This window comes from Delphinapterus leucas, chromosome 14 (assembly GCF_059928025.1).
Source record: "Delphinapterus leucas isolate spDelLeu-1000000601 "Yukka" chromosome 14, BTC_Dleu_Yukka2, whole genome shotgun sequence".
Taxonomy (NCBI): domain Eukaryota; kingdom Metazoa; phylum Chordata; class Mammalia; order Artiodactyla; family Monodontidae; genus Delphinapterus; species Delphinapterus leucas.
Window position 1 is genome coordinate 12,154,753 of NC_143142.1, and position 24,906 is coordinate 12,179,658.

Genomic DNA, 24,906 nt, shown 5'->3' on the forward strand with positions numbered 1-24,906 from the left:
AACACCATCCTTGAGGTCCTCAGCTCCTGAATAGCAAGTGTTGTAAAATTCAGGGCAAATACACACTATTTCAGATCAAAGCCATATTTTGGCATGGTACATGGTCAATACAAAGGCACATTTTTAATTACTGGGAAAAGTGGAGAAAAAATGGCTAAAAGCAAGATATTTCAAGTTACCTTAGACACGTGCCTATGTCTGAACTATTATTTTCCAACAGTTCTTAATTATAAACAATGATAACATTCCAATAAAGTGTCAATAGGCAAAGTGAACCAACCAGAGATTCAGACACCAAATTTTACATATATAAACTGGAAGCTCAAAATGTTGCTTCATGTCTACATAAGACTGGCAACCCTCTCGACTCTGTCCAGGTTGTGACAGACAGAGCTCTAGGAAGGATAAAAGCCAGAACGACAGCCAGAGGTCACTTGGCTGCTAGAAACGTGTGTGTGGTTTTGCTTGGTGTCACTTGCCTCAGAGGGAATGGAGATGGAGGAAGTGCAGGAGACCAAACAGGACAACTGAGTACTTTTCAGGGAAAGAAGACACCTAGCACTTGGTGACATCAGACGATCCAGTTTTCCCTCCAACCACACTTGACAGAGAAGAAACATGGATACACAGTCACTGTTCCTTCCAGTCAAGGGAGGAGTTGCACCCTAAAAAGGCAGATCACCACAGTAGAAAACGGAAGGAGAGGCATTTAGGAGTGTTGAGAAAAACCTTGACACAAAGAGGGGGCTTGATGTTTTTTAAAACCAAAACGGGGGGGGGCGGGAAATGGTCCTCTAAAGTGAATAATATGCTTTCTTACGCAAACTGAAGCGCTTCAGACTTATGAATCTTAAGTAACAGTGAGGAGGGACTTCACTGCAAAACACCACCATACTCCTGGGCATCTGATAAAAGCTTCTTGTGAGCTAATAGCTTAATGGTTAGCAGAGCTGGCACAAGGCTCCCAGTGAGCCCCCCGCTTGACTTTCTCTGGCAAGTTTTACCCGAGATGCTCTCCTTCACTAGATGGCAGTAAAGCCAATATATTCCTGGCAAATTATACCTAGACCTACATCTCAGGTTATAATGTGACCCTTCTGAACTCATGATGTCATCTGTTTTGAACACCCTTAACTCCCAGAGTGCAATTGTGGAGAAAGAGGACTGTCTAGGCCTCACAAAACAGGACTGGGATGCCGTCATAGCCTCGTCCCTTCTAGTCTTTTCCCTCAATGATAAACGTATAATTTGAGAGACATTCTAAAATTCTCGGAGCTCTCACCACAAACAAACAAAAACAAACACCATGCTTCCTAATCACTTATTATCAACCAACTTTCTAGATAACATCTCTTCTTCTAAATCCAAGGAAGACACACACTAAACCTCACCGCATTTCAGGAACGCTACCAGATCACAAAGAAAACACAGACAGAGGCTGAGCTCTGAGAGAAAGAGACAGGTGGCTTATCGCAGAGATTGGTGGCTTCTCAGCACAAATTATTCTCAGGTTAAAGAAATGGGAAATTTTAGCCAGAAAAAATCAAAGTAAAGGTTGTATTTGAATTACATACTTAGTCACCGTTGAAGGAACTTCCACTTACCTGACCAGCAAAGAAAACCACCGTTTCTGGTATTTTCTGGGATGCTGCATATCACTGCTAGGTGGCCACATGACACCACAGAGAGGCACGAGGAAGGGCCAGAGTTAAGAGCTTGGTAAGTCAAAGATGCGGTAAGGAGGCTCAGAGAGTGCAGGGTCTCAGAAGTGCAAGGAGTTTTCCTTCTATACATACCTTCCCCAAAGTTTCCTCGGTGCTGGGACTGGTGTTAGGCTCTGAGGTTACAAACATGCTTAATACATGGCCCCCACCATTTGAAAACGGTACAGTCAACAAGATAAAACTCTTGATCTTTAGCTTTATTTATGGCACTGACTGAAAAAAAGGAAGGTGTACTCAGGAGACCGGGTTTGAGGGATGGTTTAGAGACTTCAAGGCAAAAAGTTATATGGGAAGAAGTTGAGGATTATGAAGGCATTTTAAAATAATTTCTTTTTTAAAATTTTTTGGCTGTGCCACACGTTATTCAGGATCCTAGTTCCCCACCCACGGATTGAACCCGTGCCCCCTGCAGTGGAAGTGCAGAGTCTTAACCACTGGACTGCCAGGGAAGTCCCTAAAATAATTTCTTAATCTGGAAAAAATAAAAATCCATCCACCTAAATCAGTAATTAAAATATGTATTAAAAAACAGGCAGAAAACTAAACTGTACACACCAAAAGCCACAACGGGAATTGTGGTAGCATGCTGGGATTTAGGTGGATTTCTCTTCTCCACTTTCTAATAGTTTTGCAAAGACAATGTGGTTTTACTACTGTTTTCATTTTTAACAGAAAGGAAAGGTCCACACATGCCATGAAAGAAACCAAAGTGACGCTATAATAGCCAAGCCATCAGAGTAGCGAGCGAGGGCTGCAGAAGGCAGCGCTGGGGCCCGGCTCTCCACACGCCCCCCGCAGAAGCACAGCGGGGCAGGCAGGGCACGGGTGCCAGCCTCACTCCCCGGACCTTGCCGAGCCTCAGCTACCTTACCCAGAATGAGCGTTTTGGAAGAGAATCTCTAAGTTCCTTCCGGGTTTCAAGCTGTATGATTCTAAGTTGAAAAAAACTAAGAAATCGGAGAACAGACAAAAGAAATTAGGAATTCCTCCAGCTTCCCACGTAACATGGAGTATACATGGGGGGAAGGGAGTCTATCAAATGTTAATGCTTTTTTTCAGACTAAAAAAATTGTATTAGTACTATAGAGCATTTAATGAAATATTATATATCACCTCTAGTTTTAAAAGACGCTTACAAATTAACTGAAAAAAAAAATACATGGCTGTAAAGTTAAGACAAAAATGCTTAGGCGAAGCCTCAAGGCCTTGTGATTAGCTGTCCTATAAGCTGCAGATAATCACCCCTCCAGAGGTGTGAGGAGGGTAGACGCTGGGGCAGTGAGGCAGTGGGGCGCTAATAGGCTAGCGCCCCATGGAACCTGTGGGAGGAGGCAAGGCTTGAGCTGGGGGCGAAAAAACAGGGACTGGGTTTCTTTTGGGGGTAATGAAAACGTTCTAGAATTAGATAATGGTGGGCAGTTACACAACCTTGTGAATATACTAAAAGTCACTGACTTACACAGTTTAAAAGGGTGGATTTTATGGTATGGAAACAGCATCTCAAGTTAAAAAAAAGACATGGTCAGAGGTGACTAGGACAGTGTGGCGGGGTGGGTGGGGGGGAACCAAAGGTGCCCTGGGAAGAGTAATGAGGAAAAAGGGAGGTTGGAAACAAATTTCAAAGGCTCCAAACATCAGGAAAAGGTAACTGGAAAACTATCACCCATGAGACAGGAAAGGAAGCAAACACTCATGGACAAGAGTAAAAGATCAAAAGCTTTGAGAATAACGTCTGTTTCCTCTGCTGGAAAAACAAGCCTCAGGTAAGAGGCGTCCCGGTCCTTTCACTGGACAGGGACTCGAGTGTCTCCGCGTTTCCGAGTGAATGCGCATCTGAAGGGTGCCCTGGTTCTGCGTGCAAAGAAGAGTAAGGCAGAGCCGAGACTGGGTTCGCTCTAAGCTTAGGTGTGACACAAGTTAGTCTAAGCCTAAGCAATGAAGTGCCAATCCAGGAACATTTACACAGAAGGACTGAAAAGCTGGGAAGAAGCTGGGGCAAGATTCTGCACCATAATCTTCATCAATTATATAAAATACATTGTACAGGTTTAAATGCAAAAATGTCACATCGGTTAGCTGCAGATATAAAAAAACTAAGCGTCTGAACAGATTCTACTTGTGTAAAAAAATAGAGGAGAAGGAAGGGAAGAAGAAAAATAGGAGAAATGAAAGAGAAGTAAAAGAGAAGGAAAGGGTGAGATGGCCACTGTCTCTTTAAGAAGCTCCTTGGAGATACATAACTGCAGAAAGCCTGGTGAATACAACATTGATTGGGAATGAGGTAACCACAAACACCGCTGTCTCAAATGAAAAGGGATTCAAGATCTGACCCAGAAAACAAGCATCGTAACCACCAGATAAAATTTTAATGATAAACACAAAATGCTCTATATACAAGCAAGATTGAAGTATCTGATGCTAGGCCATAAACGTAAGGTTCTCTTAGAAAGAGGGGCCATGAGGAGCCTCTCTGACCCACAGATCAAGTTTCACCTTATCGATCCACTAAACTCTGCCATCGCTTTGCTTTGTGCTGGCATAATCTGTAATGCTGAGCAGGCCTCGAGGGAACGAGAGGCAGGAAAAGAAGGACTGGCATCTGGACTAGTGTCCAGATAAGAAATTCATAATTGGCTTTCAAGAATCGTCTCATTTCTAATTCCTTTTATGACTCTTTCAGTTCAATCTCAATAGTCTGTCCTCAAAGGCCCCTGACACACCAGGAGACTTCTCTAAGCTAGAATGATCCCAGTCCCTTTGGGAGTTATTGAGGAATCTCAGAATTAGCAGGTGAAAAGGATCTTACCTAGCATGAGCTCTCAGGCCCATACTTGAGCAATGAGGGGCAGAAGCCTAGAGCCACACTGATAACTGCAGGGATAAAATTCTAGATTTCTGGTCCATTAGTTTTTCTAAAAGTAATAGTTCTATAGCACTCCCAAGAAGGGTATTTACTGGCCTCGAAATCATGGCCAGTAAAACACAAGGTAATGGAAAGTGTTCCTCCTAAGGCTTATCTTGTTTGAAGCAAAATACTTTTACATAGGTACTACGGACCACAAAATATTAAAATAATCTGACTCTTGGAAATTTCAATTAAGGAATGCTTCTGAAGGAAAGAGTTTTCTTTAAAGAAAAAGGCTCTCCTACTACTAAGCTGTTAAGTCCAAGGTTTGTTTTTGTTTGCTCCTCCAGGTAGAAAGCTCTTTTGGGTGTCTCACTCCGAAGTCAATCCAGACTCAGAAGTTTAAGTGTCCTAGTCTCTATGGCATTAAGTACACAATGTGAGACTCTAGTTCAAGACAACTTGTTAATCCAAGAAGAAAGTTATCTTCTTATTATACATTAAAGAAACACATAAAAACATCTCTGTAATAAAATATGAAGAATTCATGAAAGTGGTTTTTGGAACAGAAGCCAAAGGAATTCACAGAAGTTAGAATTAAATTTCTATGGAGACAAACAAAAAGCCTATTTCAGGACAAGTTAACTGCAAATACGAACTGTGTGGTGGGGAAGGAAGATTACCTGTGGCCACAGCCCTTCCTCATAATAAAGGCTTCAGAACAAGAGATCAAGAATAGCACCTGGGGCTTCCCTGGTGGCGCAGTGGTTAAGAGTCCGCCTGCCGATGCAGGGGACACGGGTTCGTGCCCTGGTCTGGGAAGATCCCACATGCCGTGGGGCGGCTGGGCCCGTGAGCCATGGCCGTTGAGCCTGCGCGTCCGGAACCTGTGTTCCGCAATGGGAGAGGCCACAGCAGTGAGAGGCCCGCATACCGCAAAAAAAAAAAAAAAAAAGAATAGCACCTGTTTCTGCCAACACTTATTATTATTGCTTGACTTTTTTATGTCTTCATAAAATACAAACTGTTTGCCTTAATGAAAATCTAACAGAACATGCCATAAGAGTGATTTAAAAGCTCAAAAGATGCATGGACACAAATGGATTACAGAGCCGCTCCACACCACTAGGTTCAGAGCTCTCAACTACTGGAGGATATAGAGTCATGGAGACGGCCCATCTCCACGAGGGCTATAAGTGGGAAGGCACGCACTTCCAAGGGAGAATAAGGTGGCTGGGACGCAGAGGGTGGTCCATGAAAAGTGAAAGACCTTAGGATGAAGAATATTAACTGAAAAACTGTTTTCGCTTACCCAGCAATGACAACACCATCGTGAGAATGCACATCACATAAAACCGCGTCAGGAATGTGTTCCAGCTCACTCACGGCGCCTTTGCGATTCTGCATAAGAAAAGGGGGTGCAGTTTATACTACTCTCTGGATAGCCAGGAGACAAAGCATTTCGCTCTCAACTACATTCATGGCAGTTTTTTTACGGCAAGGACTGTGTCCATAGTTATCAAGACATTCAAAAGGACAGAGACGACTAATATGTTAAGCTATGTATTTATGAGTTACAAGCACACTGAATGAAACTACTGGGCACGGGATGCGCGAGACGCTGGCCCTGTCCTTGAGGGGATTACAGGATGTTAACCACTCCACTCCGCAGTGGGCTGCTAGTGAAGAAATGTATAAAGTGTATTTTAAAAGTTCAGTTCAGATGAAAGAAAGTAGTTAATAGTATTTTACCTGTTAACACCCCTTATAAATGCTCTCAGAATAAAATGAAAAAGTATATACAACAAGATAAAAATCAGGATGGGGAAAAGAAAAGACACTGTTTCTGATTGAGAGGTCAGAGGTTCATGGAAAGGGTATTTAAAGGAAACCCTAAAACCCATAACACAGCTGCTCCTGAGGAGGGAACTAGGTGGTAGGTGGAGAGAGGTGAGAAAGAGATGTGTTTTCTAGCATATGCCCTTTTATGACTTTTGATTTACTGCATCACGATTGTTTATTTACTGATTCAAAATATGTATAAATAAAATAATTATTTTTAAAATAAAGGGAATCTTGAAGAATAGAAAGTATTTACATGTGGGATGTTGGGAAGGGCAGGGCAGGACAGTTAAGCCAAAAAGCAAGCGTGAATAAAAGGTATTCAAGAACACCAAGCCATCAAAAAATATATACACATAACTGAATTGCTTTGCTGTACACCTGAAACAAAATTGTAAGTCAACTATATACTTCAATTAAAAAAAAATACCAAGCCATCCATAATTTCAACTTTGCTGTACCAGCACAAGGACTAGAAATGGTGTAAGTGGCAAGCACAGCTCTCAGCACACGGCAGGTCTTCAGTAAGTGGTATAGTCACTATTTACATTATTAGGGGATAGATGATGACATCCATTCCACTAGAACCTACGTTTATTAAGCAGCTGTACTCCAGGCACCGTGCAAGACGATCTACACGGTGATCCCACTGAACTCGAGGACCAAGTCCAAGGCTGAGGGGCACAACTGGACACATGCAAGTGGGGCTGTCCTGCTAGTGGAGACATGGGGATGGAAGGACTTGAGCATCATCTGTTCGAGGGCCACAGCCAAAATGACAAGAACAGCAAAGCTCTTTTGAGGGACAAGCTATTGAAAGAAAAGGAGAGGGCCTGTGTGCTCACGTCCTCCACTAAGTTTCATCACGTGGCTTCCTCCCCATCAAGGGCTCCAACCCCACACTGGTATTCTGGATTAGAGAGATCCTAGAATGCTACAGTGAAATGAGTGTATGCAAACACCAGGGAAAGGAACATCATTTGCACGCTGGCTCTGAACTGCAGGTCCAGGTAAGTTCCTGCAGGTCCAGGTAAGCTCCTGCATTCACAGGTCATCCCCTGTGTGGAAGTACTGAGAACCTTGGGGTCCCTTCTCAGCTTCCTCAAACACCAACCTAGGAGATGCCAAACAAAATCACCTTCCCAACCCATCCTGAGGTTGACCATGAATAGCACCAAACCACAGCAGCTGCGTGCCAAGGCCAATGCTAACTGAGCAGCAGACACAGGCCACGCGCTGTGGGAGGAGTGTTAGATATATCATTAGACAGCCATCCTCACGACGGCACAAAGAGCGCAGCTACTCTCAGCTCCACATCAGAGATGAGAAATCAGAGGCACACAAAGGGAAAGCATCTTGCTCTGCACTAGCTTTCATGTTTTCATAAGAATTCCTTTCATTCTAGAATCACAAGAATCCCATCACTACAGTTAATGCAAGAGTCATCATTTGACATTTTACTTCTGTAGTCCTCACAGGTAACAGTGCAGGAAATGGGCCCGAGACACTCCACAGAGAAGCCTCCCTCCGGTCTCCCTGCAGTTTGACTCCAGGTCATTTAAGCAACGACCTCTTACTGAGCACTTAACAAACACATGGCTTTGGGTTTGTTGGAGAAAAACAACAGAACAGACGTTCAGTTGGATTGTACGTAATTTGTATACTGGCATTAAGTGCCAGATGCTATGAGGCGGGTCTTTAAACCCCTTCACTTCGGCCCCCTCCAGCCTGGATGAGGAGGGGGTACCTGCTTCCCTCCCTAGCTTTCTAATACCAAAGAGGAAACAAAGAACTCAGCTGCCGCTTTCTCTCTTAGAATCTGACATTTATGAATTCAAGCCAGGGTACATGGAATATCTCCAGCTCTCATGCTCACGAATCTCAAAAGTATCCCTCCTTCCCAGACAGAAAGGCCCTAGTAAATGCCTCACTCTCAAGCTTTCCTTAAATTATGGCTCCTCCTGCCAGGGTCAGACCCTCTGCTTTCCGGCCCCCAGCCTGTCTAAGCAGCTTTGGCAAACCCAATGCCTGCTCTCACTTATGTCCTTCACACAGACATAACCAAGCAAATGGGCAAGAGGGCGAGGGGGGCCCTCCACGCGAGTTTATTACCTGGAGTGGATACACAGAGCGGGGGCCAGAGGGATCTGTACTTAGTGGTGGGTCTTCAGGGCCAAGGATGGTTATGCTAATCCTCTTTAGAAGGATGGTTCTCACCCAGGGCTGATTTTGCCCTCAGGGGACATCGGACTGGTCTGAAGACTTTTTGGTTGTCAGAGCTGCGGGGAGGAAGAGAATGCTTCTGGCATACACTGGGGAGAGGCCGGACATGCTGCGGAAGATCCTGCAAGGCCCAGGACAGGCCTCACCGCAAAGTACTGGTCCCAGATGGCACTAGTGCTGGGGTTGAGAAACCCGAGTTAGAGGAACACTACCTCTTATTAACTTTGCTAGGAACTGTGACGCTGCCCAGATCAAGAGTATCGGTCACTAATCAGGTTATGAGGTGACTGGGGACAGACATGCACATAGGCAATATGTCACTATCAGTAATGAGCAAAAGCTTGTTAATCTCAAAGTCTATTAGGATTGACCTTTACAGGAGGGGAAAGAATACAGTTCTGTCCCTTCCTTCCAACTGAATATCCAGCTACCCAGGTGGGAAGAAACGGGCACCACACTGCTGCCTCGTCATGCCTTAAACAGCTTTATGTAACACTGTTCTTGACAGTTATTTTCTACAGAAACACTGTTCTGTGCAAATTCATAGCTGTGATCTAATATTTCTGTAGAAATTTTGAAGTGATAAATGTTATGGAAGCAAGCCAATAGGTTATGTGAGGGAACAGAAGACAGTACTTAGAGATGCTTAATGATCTCCCTCTTAGAATTTACTGGAGATAGCATTTTCAGCCCCTCTTTTGTATTCAGGTGGTGCTTTCTTGGTCCATCCAGGGAGACGGTGGCAGTGAAAAGGGGCTGCACTGAGCACTAGCCTAAAGACCCCGACCACCAGAGGCGAGGGGACCGGATCCTCAGTCTCGCCTCTCCTCTCCTAGAGGACAACAGGATGCTCCCAAAGAGTGTGCTTGAAAACAAGGGCAGATACTCTAATGGCAACAAAAGGGGCAACAAATCACCAACAGCTGAAGGGACGCTCACCATCCTCCTCCTCTCCTTGTTTCTGGCAGTTAATCTCAGGATGAAATTGGAAGGACTCGGGTGTTTAATCCCAGGCTTGGATTCCTGTGTCCTTGCAGGCTATTCCCCTACAGGTAATGATATTGGCCACTGCCTACCTTCCAGTTGGTTCTTAACATGTGTTCCTTGGCTCGGCACTCTTGGAAGATGAGCTTCCAGCAAGAATAATCGGAGATGCTGCTCTCGGGAAGGTGCCCTTCCTGCTGGCACAGCCGGTACCAGAGTACTTCATCTTCTGCAATCACCTTCCACGTCTTGCTCACCTAAAACAGCAGAAGTGACACAAATGTCAAATTCTGCAATTAGAGAAGTCCCTTGTCATCCAAAAATCAATCAACACCTTTATTACTGCCCTGGGTTTATGGCAGTATAAAATGTCTCATTAACAAAACACTCTGAGGCGAAAAAAAATACAAGCAAATGTTTCCTGTTTTATCTTTCAAGATTTCAAAATTGTTGTACTACCATCTAATATCACATTTTAAACTACTTGGTTAAATTATTTTATATATATATATGTATAAAATATAAAGAGAAAAAATACACAAATACATAAAAGGCATAAAATACACACTGTAACACGTTAATAGATATAAAATCATACACAGCTTTTCAGAACAGAATCTCTTTACTTTTCACCAATAAGCACTTGTCTTTCCATCTTACAGAGCTACAGACCAATGACCTCTGAAGTAAAGAGCTGTAATAAAATATCCATAACCCAAAACTTCTGGTCATATGAGAAATTCAGATTTATACTATGTACAAAAACTTAGATTTTAAATGTGTAGATTAAAAAAATTATTTAACAGAAAACTCAAGCAATTATCTAGGATGGTAAGATCTGATATAGAGAAACTAATATTATGACTGGACTGAATTTCAAATCCTAACAGTATCCAGAGGAAATGGCCATTTTAGCTATTAGTGTTTGTTTGTTTTACCACCAATGTCTTTTTTTTTTTACATCTTTTTTGGAGTATAATTGCTTTACAATGGTGTGTTAGTTTCTGCTTTATAACACAGTGTATCAGTTATACATATGTTCCCATATCTCTTCCCTCTTGCGTCTCCCTCCCTCCCACCCTCCCTATCCCACCCCTCTAGGTGGTCACAAAGCCCCGAGCTGATCTCCCTGTGCCATGCGGCTGCTTCCCACTAGCTATCTATTTTACGTTTGGTAGTGTATATATGTCCATGCCTCTCTCTCACTTTGTCCCAGCTTACCCTTCCCCCTCCCCATATCCTCAAGTCCATTCTCTAGTAGGTCTGTGTCTTTATTCCTGTTTTACCCCTAGGTTCTTCATGACATTTTTTTTCTTAGATTCCATAAATATGTGTTAGCGTACTGTATGTCTTTCTCTTTCTGACTTCACTCTGTATGACAGACTCTAGGTCCATCCACCTCTCTACAAATAACTCAATTTCGTTTCTTTTTATGGCTGAGTAATATTCCATTGTATGTATGTGCCACATCTTCTTTATCCATTCATCTGTCGATGGACACTTAGGTTGCTTCCATGTCCTGGCTATTGTAAATAGAGCTGCAGTGAACATTGTGGTACATGACTCTTTTTGAATTATGGTTTTCTCAGGGTATATGCCCAGTAGTGGGATTGCTGGGTCATATGATACTTCTATTTGTAGTTTTTTGAGGAACCTCCATACTGTTTTCCATAGTGGCTGTACCAATTCACATTCCCACCAGCAGTGCAACAGCGTTCCCTTTTCTCCACACCCTAGCTATTAGTGCTTTGTCTTCCAACCCTAACTTTGAGGAAGGATGGATTTACTTCATCATGGGATAATGTACAAAGCTGGGCAGACTGCAAAAGATGGACTCTGCTCGCAAAATGAGAAACTGATCCAGCAGATCAACATGATCTGGGGTCTGCAACACATTCTGCTTGCTGTCCACCCAAAGGCTGAGCCTCACTTCTAAGAAAGTAAGAGTCATGACCAGTGGTTCATGGTAACCTGTGCTCCTTAACACTCCCTTGGGGCCACTTCAAGACATCAAATACTCAGACAAGAAGAGAGAACATGAGACAAAGAGAGAGCACACAGCATGTGCACGGCAGACTCTCATTACACAAGGGTGCCTCATTTGAGAAATACCAATAGGGAGTTAGCTTCCAGGACTACAGAGTTGAAGATCTCCGAAAATCTGCTCCTCCACAAAACCAACAAGAATACTGCCAAAAATTGTCAAAATCAACTTTTTCAGAACTCTAGAAATTAACAAAAGGCTTGCAACGTTCTGAGAAGCATCTATTCAAGAAAAATGGCTGAATCTTGGTAAGAATAGCAACCTTTGTATTGTTTTCACTTGCATTAATCCCATCCTCATCCTCTAGCTCCACGGTAGCCTTGAAAACCAACAGCCTCCAACTATAGCAGCTGTAAAACCCAGCAGTCTAGCAGCTCCCAGAGAGGCCAAATGGGTTTATAGCTCTCCAAAAGTACCATCCCCAGAGAACCGTCACTATTTGGCCTGTCTGGCAGCTTGCTAGAAAGCTCTGTTCTCGAGGCTTGTCTTTATCTAATCTGACTTAGCTCTAACTCTGTCCTATATCCAGGGCATTTGTCAGAAAAAAATAAGGGACAACTGTTTAACAGTGCAGCTGCCTGACATGGCACTACCAAGTAGGGCTAAAAGGAGGCTAATCGAAAGCCTTAAAAGGAAAACCTGGGGAGTGGGATACCCCATTATAAATATATTCAAAATACTAAAGGAAAGCATATCTAAAGAAATAAGCTTATGAGCACAATGTCTCACAAAGTAGAGAATATTGACAAAGAAACAATATTTTATTTTTTTTAAAAGAACCAAACAGGGCTTCCCTGGTGGCACAGTGGTTAAGAATCCACCTGCCAATGCAGGGAACACGGGTTCAAGCCCTGGTCCGGGAAGATCCCACACGCCACGGAGCAACTAAGCCCGTGTGCCACAACTAGTGAGCCTGCGCTCTAGAGCCCACGAGCCACAACTACTGAAGCCCACACGCCTAGAGCCCATGCTCCACAAGAGAAGCCACCACAATGAGAAGCCCGTGCACCACAACAAAGAGTAGCCCCCACTCGCCACAACTAGAGAAAGCCTGCATGCAGCAACAAAGACCCAACATACTTAAATAAATAAACTTTAAAAAAAAAAAAAGACGATAGTGATATAGGAAAAGAGGAACAAAAAAAACATACTGACAGCTCCTTAAATGGCTGAAGGCAGCCATCACATTTCCCCTTAGTCACTTCTTCACTGGTCTAAACACACCCATTTTCTCCAACTAATTGTCATAGGACTAGCTCCCCTACCCATTATCTCTGAAATGTACCCTAGTATTTATGCATCTCTGGTGTCCCTCTTCAAAAGTGATACTCAGGACTAAACAATACCCCAGATATAGACTGTCAAGTGCCATGAATAGGAGGATTTTATCAGATACTAATTTGCTACTTCACTTGAAGATACATCCTCATGGTTACAGAACGTATGGTCCAGAGCTTCTGGAGTCTGTTTATTTTATTAAGTATTTAAGGCAGACAAAAAGGTATATATTACAAACACCCATGGATACACCACCCTGCTTAAGAAATATTACCAATAAGCTTAAAACTCCTATGCATCTCCCAGTGTCCACATCCTTTTCTCGCCAACAGTAACCTCAGTTTGGTATTTATCAATCTTCAGAGTCTTTTTAAATACAAGTTGCAATTAAAGAAAAATAAATTCCCCATTTCTTACTCTCACACTATTATGTTTTAAACTTAAATTCTTAACTTTCTAAACTTTCTATCCATTTTAAATCCCAGCTCATCACACATACCCACCCCCAGCATTTTATATCATTTTTCATCTCAATTCTGTCATCCATTGTAGGTATGCTACTTTTCCTTTACATAAGTCATCAGCAAAATACAGTCTGTGGGGCTTCATGTCTTAATTATTTTAAAAAATTAACCAGAATAGGGCTGAGCACGGAGCCCGTGGCAAACCACTAGAGCCCTCCCTCAAGGCTGACATGGATCCATTAAGCAGCCCACCCCAGGCACGGCCACAGCATCAGTTACAGATCCACTTAACCACACTGTCATCCCACACTTCTCCATCTTAGCCATAAGGGCATCGGGGAAACAAACCCTCATCTGATCACAAGTGGTCAGGAAATAAAGAATGGGATAATGACTCAGTAACACTGGAGTTCCAGTTTCGACTAGACAGAACACCATGGTTTTATTTTTGGCATGTTTGGTCCACAGCTGAGCCTGTCCATGACACTGGGTGGTGTCTGTCCATCTGTCTGTGCCAAAGTGAGTCTCAGCACTAGGCAATCATGAAGCACAGACAGGGACAGACCAACATCAGCTGTGACGGAGCCAGGCTACAGCTCAAATAGCTCCAGAGCAGAGTATTTCTCCCACAGGCCCCTGCAATTCAGGGTTAAATAAAGTATAAAGGTGAACACACAGACACCCTCATGGCTTCTCAAAGGCACAAAGTGCTAGCTAACCACACGGCAGTTTACTCTGATCCCTGGGATACATCAGCCCTTTTTTGTAAAAATTATAAAATGTAAAATTTTGTAGAATTTATGAAATGTAACTACTAGGTGAAAGACCCAGACTCATTATTTCACTACACACACCAGCACTTCCTAAAGCATATTCAATAGAATAGCAGCTCCTTAGGGTATTAATAAGTTATTTTAAAAAAGGATTCCACGGTCACACGAGTTTGGAGAACACTGGTTTAAACAAAACTAAGCAGGACTCTTCACTGCAGAACTTCTCAGAGCTTTTAACAGACTGACACGTGTTGCATATCTCTAAGAAGGAAATAAAACAGGCTGCATTCCTCGAACTTATCTGGCTCCTGAACTCTTCTTACAAGGAGTGTCTCAAAAGCCCAGTGTCCTCCAGAAGACACCTTACAGAACACTGATATGGGTATCAGTCAGGCAATTAAAACATATGTTGGGCACCAACTGTATGCGGGCACTAAGGCCAGCAAATCTTACCTACTTTCCACCTCAACCTGCCAAACTGACACCTTTGCAGGTGGGTGACACCCCACGGACATGACCAGATTGGGGCCGCCTGCCCATGGCTGGGGAAGCTAGAGGGAAAAGTTCTGGTCTCTGCCCTTACAGTCGAGTTGGATCACAAGACTGGCCCCCAACAGCGGGTAATCTTTGTAATTCTGCAGTCCAAAAATTAGCTACAAGGCTGCACTTTGTTAGATGAAGCCAGTGAATCATCATCATTTCAGGAGAATCCAAATTCAATGCTCAGTGACTACAAACTAGAATATCCCAATTAAACATTCTGGATGAGTTTTAATGAGTACTAAACTGTACAAATTCCAGCCACTTTAAAACAGAGAAACTTTTCAGAGACTTTCAAGAACTCTCAAATACATGTCAGACCTTAAAAATCTTGGAAGCCGAAAACATTTTTTTATATCAGCTTCGAAGAAAATGTCAAATTGTCTTAAATAACACAATCTGAAGTTTGTACAACAGGGTTATGGGATAAAAACCTGAGAACAAAACATTGACGTTTCAGTGCATCATCCCCACCACTAACCCCTAGACCACAGGGCCTCTTCTGTAGAAAATAATATTCAGGATAAAGTTTAATCCTGGAAAACAAACAATAAAGCTCTTTGAGGGATTTATAAAAGCTAGAGGTGAGAATTACTTCCAAAAAGGGATCAGGATTGTATCTACGATCAGGTATTGAACACAGAAATGTGCCAACAATTTCTCTAGCAAATGATAAAGAGAGGGTTGCCTTTTTATTCTTCTTTTAAAGGAGAACAAAAATGATAGGCTTTAAGAATTTCTTTTAATCCTGAAGGGGGAAAAAAATCAACAAGAAAAACACCTAGTCAAACTTTCACAAGTAAATTTTAAAGAGTCTCACCAAAAGGAAATCTAATTGTTTTGATTTCTTAAATTACATTAAATCTAGAAAGTTTACGAGCCTGAATTTTCCAAAGGCCTAATGGTCTTTCTTTAATACACCAGGATTGGACTGGCCCTGCCCAGTAAAAGCCCCACTGAGTGAGCCTCAGCTGCAAGAATTTGCTAATAAAAGTGTCTCCAGCATTTTGCTTTACAGCACCACTATGAATTGCAGCATTAAAAGAAAAAAAAATTAAAAAGCCCTTGACTCAAAAACTAGCTTTATTAACTCTGCCTGGATTAAGGTTACCAGTGAGGCCCACAACAGGGGAAAAACTGTCACTGTTCCAGTCACACAATGACATAATGAAGTCTACCTGGGGAGGACACACCACTGACCTCCCATTGCTAAACCCAGCAGTCTCTTCTCAGTCTTCCTCTCACTTGACCGCTTATTACCTTTGATCACTTTCACCTCCTTGCAAATTGCTCTCCCTTGGTTCAGAGGACTGTGCACGCTAGGTTTCTTCCCAGCTCACAGGTACCGCCTTCTCAGTCTGCTTATCGTCTACTCACTGTCTGTGCCAGGGCCCAACCCCTAATCTCCTCCTCTATCTACACTCACTTTCCTGATGATCTCGTTCAGTTTCCTGGCTTTAAATACCATCCATGTGCTGACTGCTTCCAAATTGACATCGTCAACCCTGAGTTCAACCCAGAACTCATCTGCAGCCTCACATTCAAGTACTTATCTTCCCCCCAAACTTGCTTATCCCACCATTTTCCCCTCATTAGTAATGGTAACCTCATCCACCCAGTTCCTCAGGCCAAACACCCTGGAGTCCTGTTGACTCTTCCTCCTCTCCCCACACCCAACCCATCAGCAACCCTGACTCCACCCACTTCTACCAGCACAGTCCTGGTCCAAACCACCATGTAGCCTTCAAACTGGTCCCCTTGCTGCCGGCCTTGTTCCCCGGCATATTCTTCACATGGCAGGGAAAATGATCCCTTTTAACATATAAGTCAGACCTTGTCACTCCTCTGATTAAAACACTTCAATGGCTTCCCATCTCATTCAGAATAAAAGTTCAAGTTCTGTTAACAGATTAAGTGCCTTTTGAATTTGGACCATCTCTCCTTCTCTTAGCCCTGTCTGCTCACTACATCCCTGTGTTAGTTTCCTATTGATATTCTAACAACTTATCACAAACTTATGGCTTTAAATGACACACATTTATTCTCTTACAGTTCTGGGGGCCAGAAGTCTAAAATCAAGGTGTTGGGGGAACTCCCTGGCGGTCCACGTTTCCACTGCAGGAGGCACGGGTTCAATCCCAGGTCGGGGAACTAAGACCCCATAAGCTGCACAGCGTGGCCAAAAAATAAAATAAAATAAAATCAAGGTGTTGGCAGCAGGGTTGCATTCCTCCTGGAGGCTTCAGGGGACGATCTGTTTCTTTACCTTTTCCACCTTTTCCAGTACATTCCTTGGCTTGCAGCCCCTTCCTCCATTTTCAAAGCCAGCAACATAGCATCTCCTCTCCTCTCTGACCTCCTGCCTTCCTCTAAGGAGCTCTATAGTCACAATGAACCCACCTGGATAATCCAAGATCACTCCATGTGAAGATCCTTAACTTACATCTGCAAAGGTCTTTTTACCATAAAAGATAACGTAATCACAGGCCTGAGGATTAGGGCATGAACATCTCAGGGAGGCCATTACTCAGTTGCCACAGCCTAGCCAGTCTGACCTTCCTGCTGTTCCTCACACAACAGGTACACTCACCTCAAAGCCTCTGCACCTGCTATTCCCCTCTGCCAGAGGCCAGCCCAGCTTCCTTCTTCCCTCCTTCAGGTCTCTGCTGAAAGGTCACCTTCTCTATGAAGTCTTCCCTGGCCACCCCAGATGATGCAACCCCCAACATCATCTCTGTGTCTCATTTTTCTCCATAGCACTTACCACCATCAGATATATTCTATATTTAATGATATATTTACTGCACATAATGTAAAGCTTTCCAAAAGGCAGGGGGTTTTATGTTTCGTTCACCATCTACAATGGTACATGGCACATAGTAGGCCCTCTGTAAATAACCAAATGAGAAGAATAAGTCCAATTTTTTTTTAAGTTCAACACCTAAAAAAACTGGATTGCTGGGCATATACCCAGAGAAAACCATAATTCAAGAAGACACACACACCCCAGTGTTCACTGCAGCACCATTTACAACAGCCAGGTCATGCATGGAAGCAACCTAAATGCCCATCGACAGACGAATGGATAAAGAAGATGTGGTACATGTATACAATGGAATGTTACTCAGCCATAAAAAGAAATGAAATTGGATCATTTGTAGAGACATGGATGGACCTAGAGACTGTCATACAGAGTGAAGTAAGTCAGAAATAGAAAAACAAATATCGCATATTAACACATATATGTGGAACCTAGAAAAATGGTACAGATGAACCAGTCTGCAAGGCACAAATAGAGACACAGATGTAGAGAACAAATGTATGGACACCAAGGGGGGAGAGCGGTGGCGGGGGTGGTGGTGGTGTGATGAATTGGGAGGTTGGGATTGACATGTATACACTAATATGTATAAAATAGATAACTAATAAGAACCTACTGTATAAAAAATAAAATAAAATTCAAAAATTACGAAAAAAACTGGATTGTTTTTATTTTCAAAGGTCAGCTCCTGGCATGTGCTGCTCTCAGAAGGCTTTGACTTTCTTATTCAAATATAATCTCTTGCTTTCTGATTTTTTTCTCTTTTAAGTTTTAATATGAAAATTTTCAACCACACAAAAGTAAAGTGAACAGCGTAATAAGTCACCCCCACTCTGTTCAAATGACTATCAATATTTTGCCATTCTTGTTTCATCTAGTTCCCCATCTTTTTTTCTGGAGTTGCTTTGGTTCTCCCTAACCCCTTTTAGAGGGGAATTAAAAGGAAACTCCTGTGGATGCCTGGGTGTCAGGCATGCACATATCTCCCTGACAGAAGTCTGGGGGCAAAGTGGAAATTAAGAACTAAGGGAACCCTGCCAGCAACTACAGGTCCTCAGAATAATTTCTGCTCTGAAAATCAACCAGGCACACTTGGCTCTAAATTTCCAACCTTTAAAAATGTCATTAAGATCTGTAGCTAGAAAAACTCAAATTTTAGTTTCTCCTATTTGGACATATGGGAAGATCATAAGATCACATTTGCCTTGAAACTTGAAATATCATAATCTAATACACTGGGCTTTAGTTCCAGAGCTACTTATTTATTTTGGTAACACCTACTTCTTGCTTGCCAATTTTAACATAAATCTTAAGTTTTTAACCTCTCCCATCTTCCTTCTTTTTCTTTATTACATTCTTCAAGGACGTTTTTCTACCTTTTACTTGAAAATCATGGCCCTATTGCCTTTGCAGCTCTATTTCTAAACTTACACATTAGGAAATACACATAACTAAAATATATGCTAAAACTGAAAATGAAAAAATGAAGTTATAGAGATGGAGAACAAATTCGAGGTTGCCAGGGGTTAGGGAAGGGCATGGCTATAAAAGAGTAGCAGGACTCTTGTGATGAAAATTCTGTATCTTGACCCTGTGGTCACTCAAATCTACACACGTGATAAAACTGCGTAGACTTAAATACACACAAATAAGTGTGTATTAAACTGGTGAAATCTGAGTAAGCTCCGTGGACTTTGCAAATGTCAATTCCTGGTTTTGATATTGGGCTACAGTCTGCAAGACATTACCAATGGAGGAAACTGGGGGAAGGGTACACAGAACTTCTCTGCTCTATTTTTTGCAACTTATGAATTTCTAATTACTTTTAAAGTTTTTTAAATGAACATTGGCAAATACTTAAAAACCTTTACTCCTTAGAATTACTCATGTTGTAATATAACAGCACACTCACTTTTCTCATAAAAACCAAACAATTTTGTAATTTCGAAATCGACAATTTTGTCATTGTTGTCCATTTTAAAATATTACCCTTTAAAGTGTTTGGAAATCCTGTGGACACACACACACAAAAGAACAAAAAATTCTAAGTAGCGAAATGATAAACTGCTCAATGAACTGCCCCAAGCATAACTGCTTACTAAAACCCACACTGTTTGAGACATCCCAGCATGATACTCTCCCACAAAGATACTAAATCCCTCGAGGGACAAGTATGGATACCAAGGAGCTAGGAAGGTCAGCATTCAGGGTACACAGGACCACAAACTAACGTAAGGGGGCTTTAGTTTTGAAGCGTAAAGCTTCACAAAGCAGAAAAGAGAGGGGATGCAGAAAGGAGACAGAGTCAAGAGCCAAATCAATTCCCCAGTACAGTCTGTGGCATAATGAAATCTCAGAAGTCCGCCCCAATCAGGGTTCCTTACTGTTAGTCAGTTACCAATTTGGCATAAGGATCTAAGCAAACAGGTTTTCTCCAAGGGCACACATATAGTTTATGGTGCCAATTCCACATAACTGGCCCAACCACTTTCACTGAAATCCCAAGGCGGCTAGATTAAAAGAGAACCAGAGAGAAAGAGCGAGACGGAGAGAGCGAGCCCCCTCTAAAATAAAATCATAAAGCAGCAGGACATTCCATTCAACAGAAGGCCCTTTTCCTGTTTCAAAAATAAAAACACCACGAGAAACAAATGAAAATGCTACTTATTTTTATTACTTTGTGGTTTTCTTTTAATGCTTGAAAAAAACAAAGCCAAGTCACAAACTACTGGCCATCCATCGTCATCTTTGTGCAAAAGCTCTACGAAAAAAATCCTGGCTTAGAAGATCAGAGCCACCTCAGGGGTTCTGTTTAAGTATATTTTCCAATCTTATACATGTGCTCTAAAAATTAGGCTCAACCACAAAAATCCAAACCCAACTGGCCCAAGAGGGAAGAATTCTGGTGCACAATTGGACTACTGTGTTGCAAATTAAACTGTTCACACCTGCAGGATAATCTCACCAGCATAACCAATCTACCCTGGAATGCAGCCCCACGGTACCAAAAGAGGGATTTCTTCTTCCACCAGATCCTATCTTTCACTGATAAACTCTTTGGATGAGAAAACCAGCAGATGTGAAAGCCACATGGCCCTCTACAAAGCAGGAGAGCAAAAGCAACGTAAAAAGAAATGATTCCTTAAACAGCAGCTCCCTATCAAGAATGAAGATTTTATCATCTAAGACTGACTTTGTGGAAAGCTAGCTATTAGATAGACCCTGTTCCAAGACTTTGGCTAACAGCATCAGGCTGAAATCCAGGAGCTGGACTCGTTTAGCTACACTCTTGTTTTCAACTCTTGGGAACAGGGCCAATGTGTAAAGTTAGAATATAACAAATCCAACTTCCAAGGCAAAGAAGAAGACAATGTAGGTACTCTTACTTAATGCAGTCAATAGGCTCTGAGCATGGTTTACACTTCAAACATTTTTATTTTGTGAATTTAGCCTCTGCATAGTTTCTTCCGAAAGATTTCCACACCCTGCATCAAAAAATATTTGCCAATACCCCCCTTAACTGATGCTGTGGCAATCAAAAATACTGAGCACTTTCTCAAATTCATATTTAAGTAGAAAAATAGTTTTGATTAAGCAAAATGCTTCACAATAGGGTAAAACCATAATAGGGGAATAAAGTAAAACCAGAAACTCTCTAAATTGTCCTGTATTTTGTGTCATTTCACTGAACTGCCATGGAGTTAGACAGCTCTAGAGTCTGTCTACAGTTTTCACCACCCTCAAACTGCCTTAATATTTTTACCTGCATATTCATGGTGGTGTTTCGGATTTTTATTGTATAGTTCTCCTACCACTCAATTTCACCAAACTCTTTCTCCTGCAGGTACAGAAACTTGTATCAAATGCATTATAGGATTCAGGGATGGGGAACAGTAACCACTAAACAAATTACTTCTTTGGCAATGGATACTCCAGTGCCTTCTGGGAACACAGTTGTCCATGAAAAGCCAAATGGTCAATCACATACACATTTAACTTATGAGAAATTAGACATTCTTCTCCAAAAGGAAGAGAATAACAGACTAACTTTAATGATATAAATGCTTGCCTCTTAAAGCATGGCCAAAGCCACACTTGGCATCACCTGGTAGAAATGCAGATCATTGGGCCACACCCCAGACCTCCTGAATCCGAATTAGCATTTTATCAAGATCCCCTGTGATTCATGCACACAATAAAGTCCAGCCTAGACTGTATCTCCCACCATTCCACGCCATGGGCACGTGCCCCAGAGTAGGCATGAGATGGGTGACGCAGATCTGCAGTTCCCTCGGTGGCTCTCAGCTCTCACATGCCTCTCGCCTCACTGAGTGGAATTCTGGTGTTTGAAGGGTAATTTGGATCATACAGTGGAACATGACTTCACTGTTTTGTCCCCAGGCTGACCCTCAGCTCCCAACCTAACGACTGGCGTGACTAAACCAAGGCCTTGCATCTTTGCATTAGAAACGGTGAGGACATTAACAGGTCTGGCGATCTCAGTAAAGGCAAGTACAACCTTGTCAGCCTTGAGCACGCTGCCACAGGTCAGCCATAACTCAGACTGCAAGAGGAACACAGCTCTGGGACAGACGGTCACAAAAAGATAAACATGACATGGTGATATGGAACATAATCCTTTATGTTCAAGGTTGCTTTCCTTCAAGTAAAGCTGCTATCCAACTCATTATTTCTTTAAAGTTTGTCATTCTGTAAAGTAAATTTCTGCTATAGAAGAGCTTCCCATACTTGAATTACACATGTAGGTAAATCCTGACCATCCATTAATGACAGCTTACCTGCGCACACCTTCCTAGTTCTTTTCTGTCCAGATACTGAAATATATTGATTGCCAACTCGTAAGGCAGTTGGATATCAAAGAAGGGCACGTCATCCATTTCATTCTGAGGAGGAAAAAAGAAAAGAAACAAGCTTAAGATTCTGAGATATGAAAATGTTCATATTTATAGGCCCTTTAAATGACCAGCAATAGCCTTAAGTGGTGACAAGAGAGATGATGCTGATTCCCAGGAGGAGCAAAGCATTCTCACTATTCTGCAGAGCACAGTCATAGAACTAATTCAGAGCTTGACAGCTCCTCTCAATTCTCCGACCCCCACAAGCTTACCCTCCTTACATTCACTTATAAACTCCACAAGACCATTTCCCGTAATGCTTCAAAAAGGAGAAGCAGGGGTGCCATCTCACAACCTGGGGTGTGCCACAGGAATCAATGCAAAGGTTTGTGGAAAACCTCTCAGCTTCTAAGGAAAGGTGAGTGGTAGGCAGTCATGAAAGAGCCTTGGAATCAGGGAGGCCACTGGTCCTTCCAGGACAACTGCTACTAGCCCCCAACTTGGAGGGGGGTGAATGCCCACAGTGAATAAATGCTGACCTAGGTCACTGCAGTGTTTTCATCAGGAAGAGGGGGATAGGGCTGTGAATGTGAGCAAAAAGTAAACAAATGAAGTGCTGCTCTTGAGTAAGGTGAGTCCGTCTCCCCGTGGCCACAGGAGAAGCACAAGGTTTCCTAATGCACCCGGGGGCCTGTGCTGCTTAACCTGAGTGAGCCAGTGCAAACAGAGCAGTTCTTCTTCGGTGTCATTTGTTAATGTGGAGAAATTAGAGCTTGCCTGCCTTTGGATAAGCAATTAGGGATGAGGTAACAGGCTTTATTTGAGAGATAAGGCTGTCATGACGATCCTGGTAGCACAAAGAAATACGAGGGTGAAACAGAAAAAAGGCCAAGTGTGCACATGGATCCCTCTGCCTGTTCCCGACTCCACCTGCCAAAGCTCACTTTGGTGTGTGCTCCTGTAAAGCTGGGGAAAGCAGAGCTCTGCATCCCAACAAAACTCGCTTAATAAAATTCATGTTTAATAAGCTTTGGCTGACGTCGGTGACTTACTGGTTGCAAGCAAATTATTAATCCACCACTCAAATACAACAGTTGTATATTGCAAGGCTGCATGAAAAGAATCTCAGCATTTTTAAGGGAGTGTGAGCACCGACTCAAACCCTACCACGATTCAGGGTGAAGATTTTTCTGGAATCATGTTTCCATTCATCTAGGAGTCTCAGGGCTAAAAGATAATCCAGGGCATAAGGAGGTAATGTATTCAACTGCAAAAACAACGCAAGGCTAAGCACGAAGGCCAAGAAGGATCTCTAGAGGAAAAAAGAGGAAGAGTTGACAGTTCTCGGCGGGTAAAGAAGGAACGGCATGTTAAATCAGGACAGAAGTGTTGGCTTTACAGAAAACAACAGAAAAAAATCTGCAAGTGTAATTGGAAGACAAAGGGGTCCTTGCCTAAAAAAATAATGGAAAGTCATTTGTCTAATGTCATGCTAGGTCCCCTCCTACAGCTAATCAACTTTACTCATCAAGAGAGAGAGGCATCAGTTTCTCTATGCCCAGATCCAACTTGAGACTCCTTATCATAACTATGGAGGGAATCGAGGACAGCTGCACACAGTACAAGACTATCCTTCACAGCCCTGGACTTCCTTCTGCTTTCTCTTTTGGATTTTTTGACTATGGTGAGGTGGAGAAGTCTACCTTATCCACTCAGTAAAGAAACAAGAGAAAAATGTTCCCTATCCTCATACAAGCAGAATAAAGGCAAAGAAAAGTCTGCACTCATGCAAACTGAACTCATAATTAGCTTTTTTTTTTTCTCCCCGCTGCCAGAGGCATTGCTTTCTTCAATTGGTCCCTTCGGGACTCCCTATAAACTGATGTCTGCACTTGACACTACTGCGATGAAGCATGAGAAGTCATCTCTGTTTTTAGTTTTGCTGGTGCAGAAAAGTCACAATTCTGGTGGCAGGTGCCTTCTCCCTTTTGCCTGTTCAGTTGGCCAGTTCTCTATTCTCATCCTAGAAAATACCGCCTCTGCCTTAGCATACTCCAAACTCTGCCACCATCCTCCTTCATGCCAGCCCCCATGACCTCTGGGATGCAGCAGAGCATGGAGGGTTAGAGCACAGATTCCAACTGATCATCCTAGTTCTGCATCTGACTAGCCACGAGACCAGGCTAAATGCATCTGATTCTTAGCTTCCTCATCTATGAAACAGATATTAACACACCTAATACGTTATTCATGGGGCAGTTATGAGAATAAAATGAAATAATGCATGGAAAGGGCCTGGCACAAGTACCCAGGCTCAGCATGCAATAACTGATTGCTAAGAGTACTATCTTCTTTCCTTGAGTGGCATTCCAGGTCCCTTTTTTTTTCCTTCAACACATACTTTTGATTAGGCCCACATTCCGCGTAGCCCCCACGTCAGCTTGTTGTTTACACAGAAAGTTGTCTCCCCTTGTCACGAGATAAGCACATGATAGTCAATGACAGTGGAAAG

General features: G+C 42.6%; 1 protein-coding gene across 1 annotated transcript in view; it reads right to left on the bottom strand.

Annotated features, from left to right (window-relative positions):
* The window catches only part of FBXW8 (F-box and WD repeat domain containing 8), a 114,146-nt gene that overhangs the window by 76,940 nt on the left and 12,300 nt on the right, over nt 1-24,906 (bottom strand). Inside the window, exons 2-4 of the mRNA XM_022597934.3 lie at nt 22,338-22,442; nt 9,711-9,875; nt 5,882-5,970 (exon numbers count right to left, since the gene is read on the bottom strand). Coding sequence (XP_022453642.1) covers nt 5,882-5,970; nt 9,711-9,875; nt 22,338-22,442 — 359 coding nt within the window. The remainder of the gene's footprint in view (nt 1-5,881; nt 5,971-9,710; nt 9,876-22,337; nt 22,443-24,906) is intronic.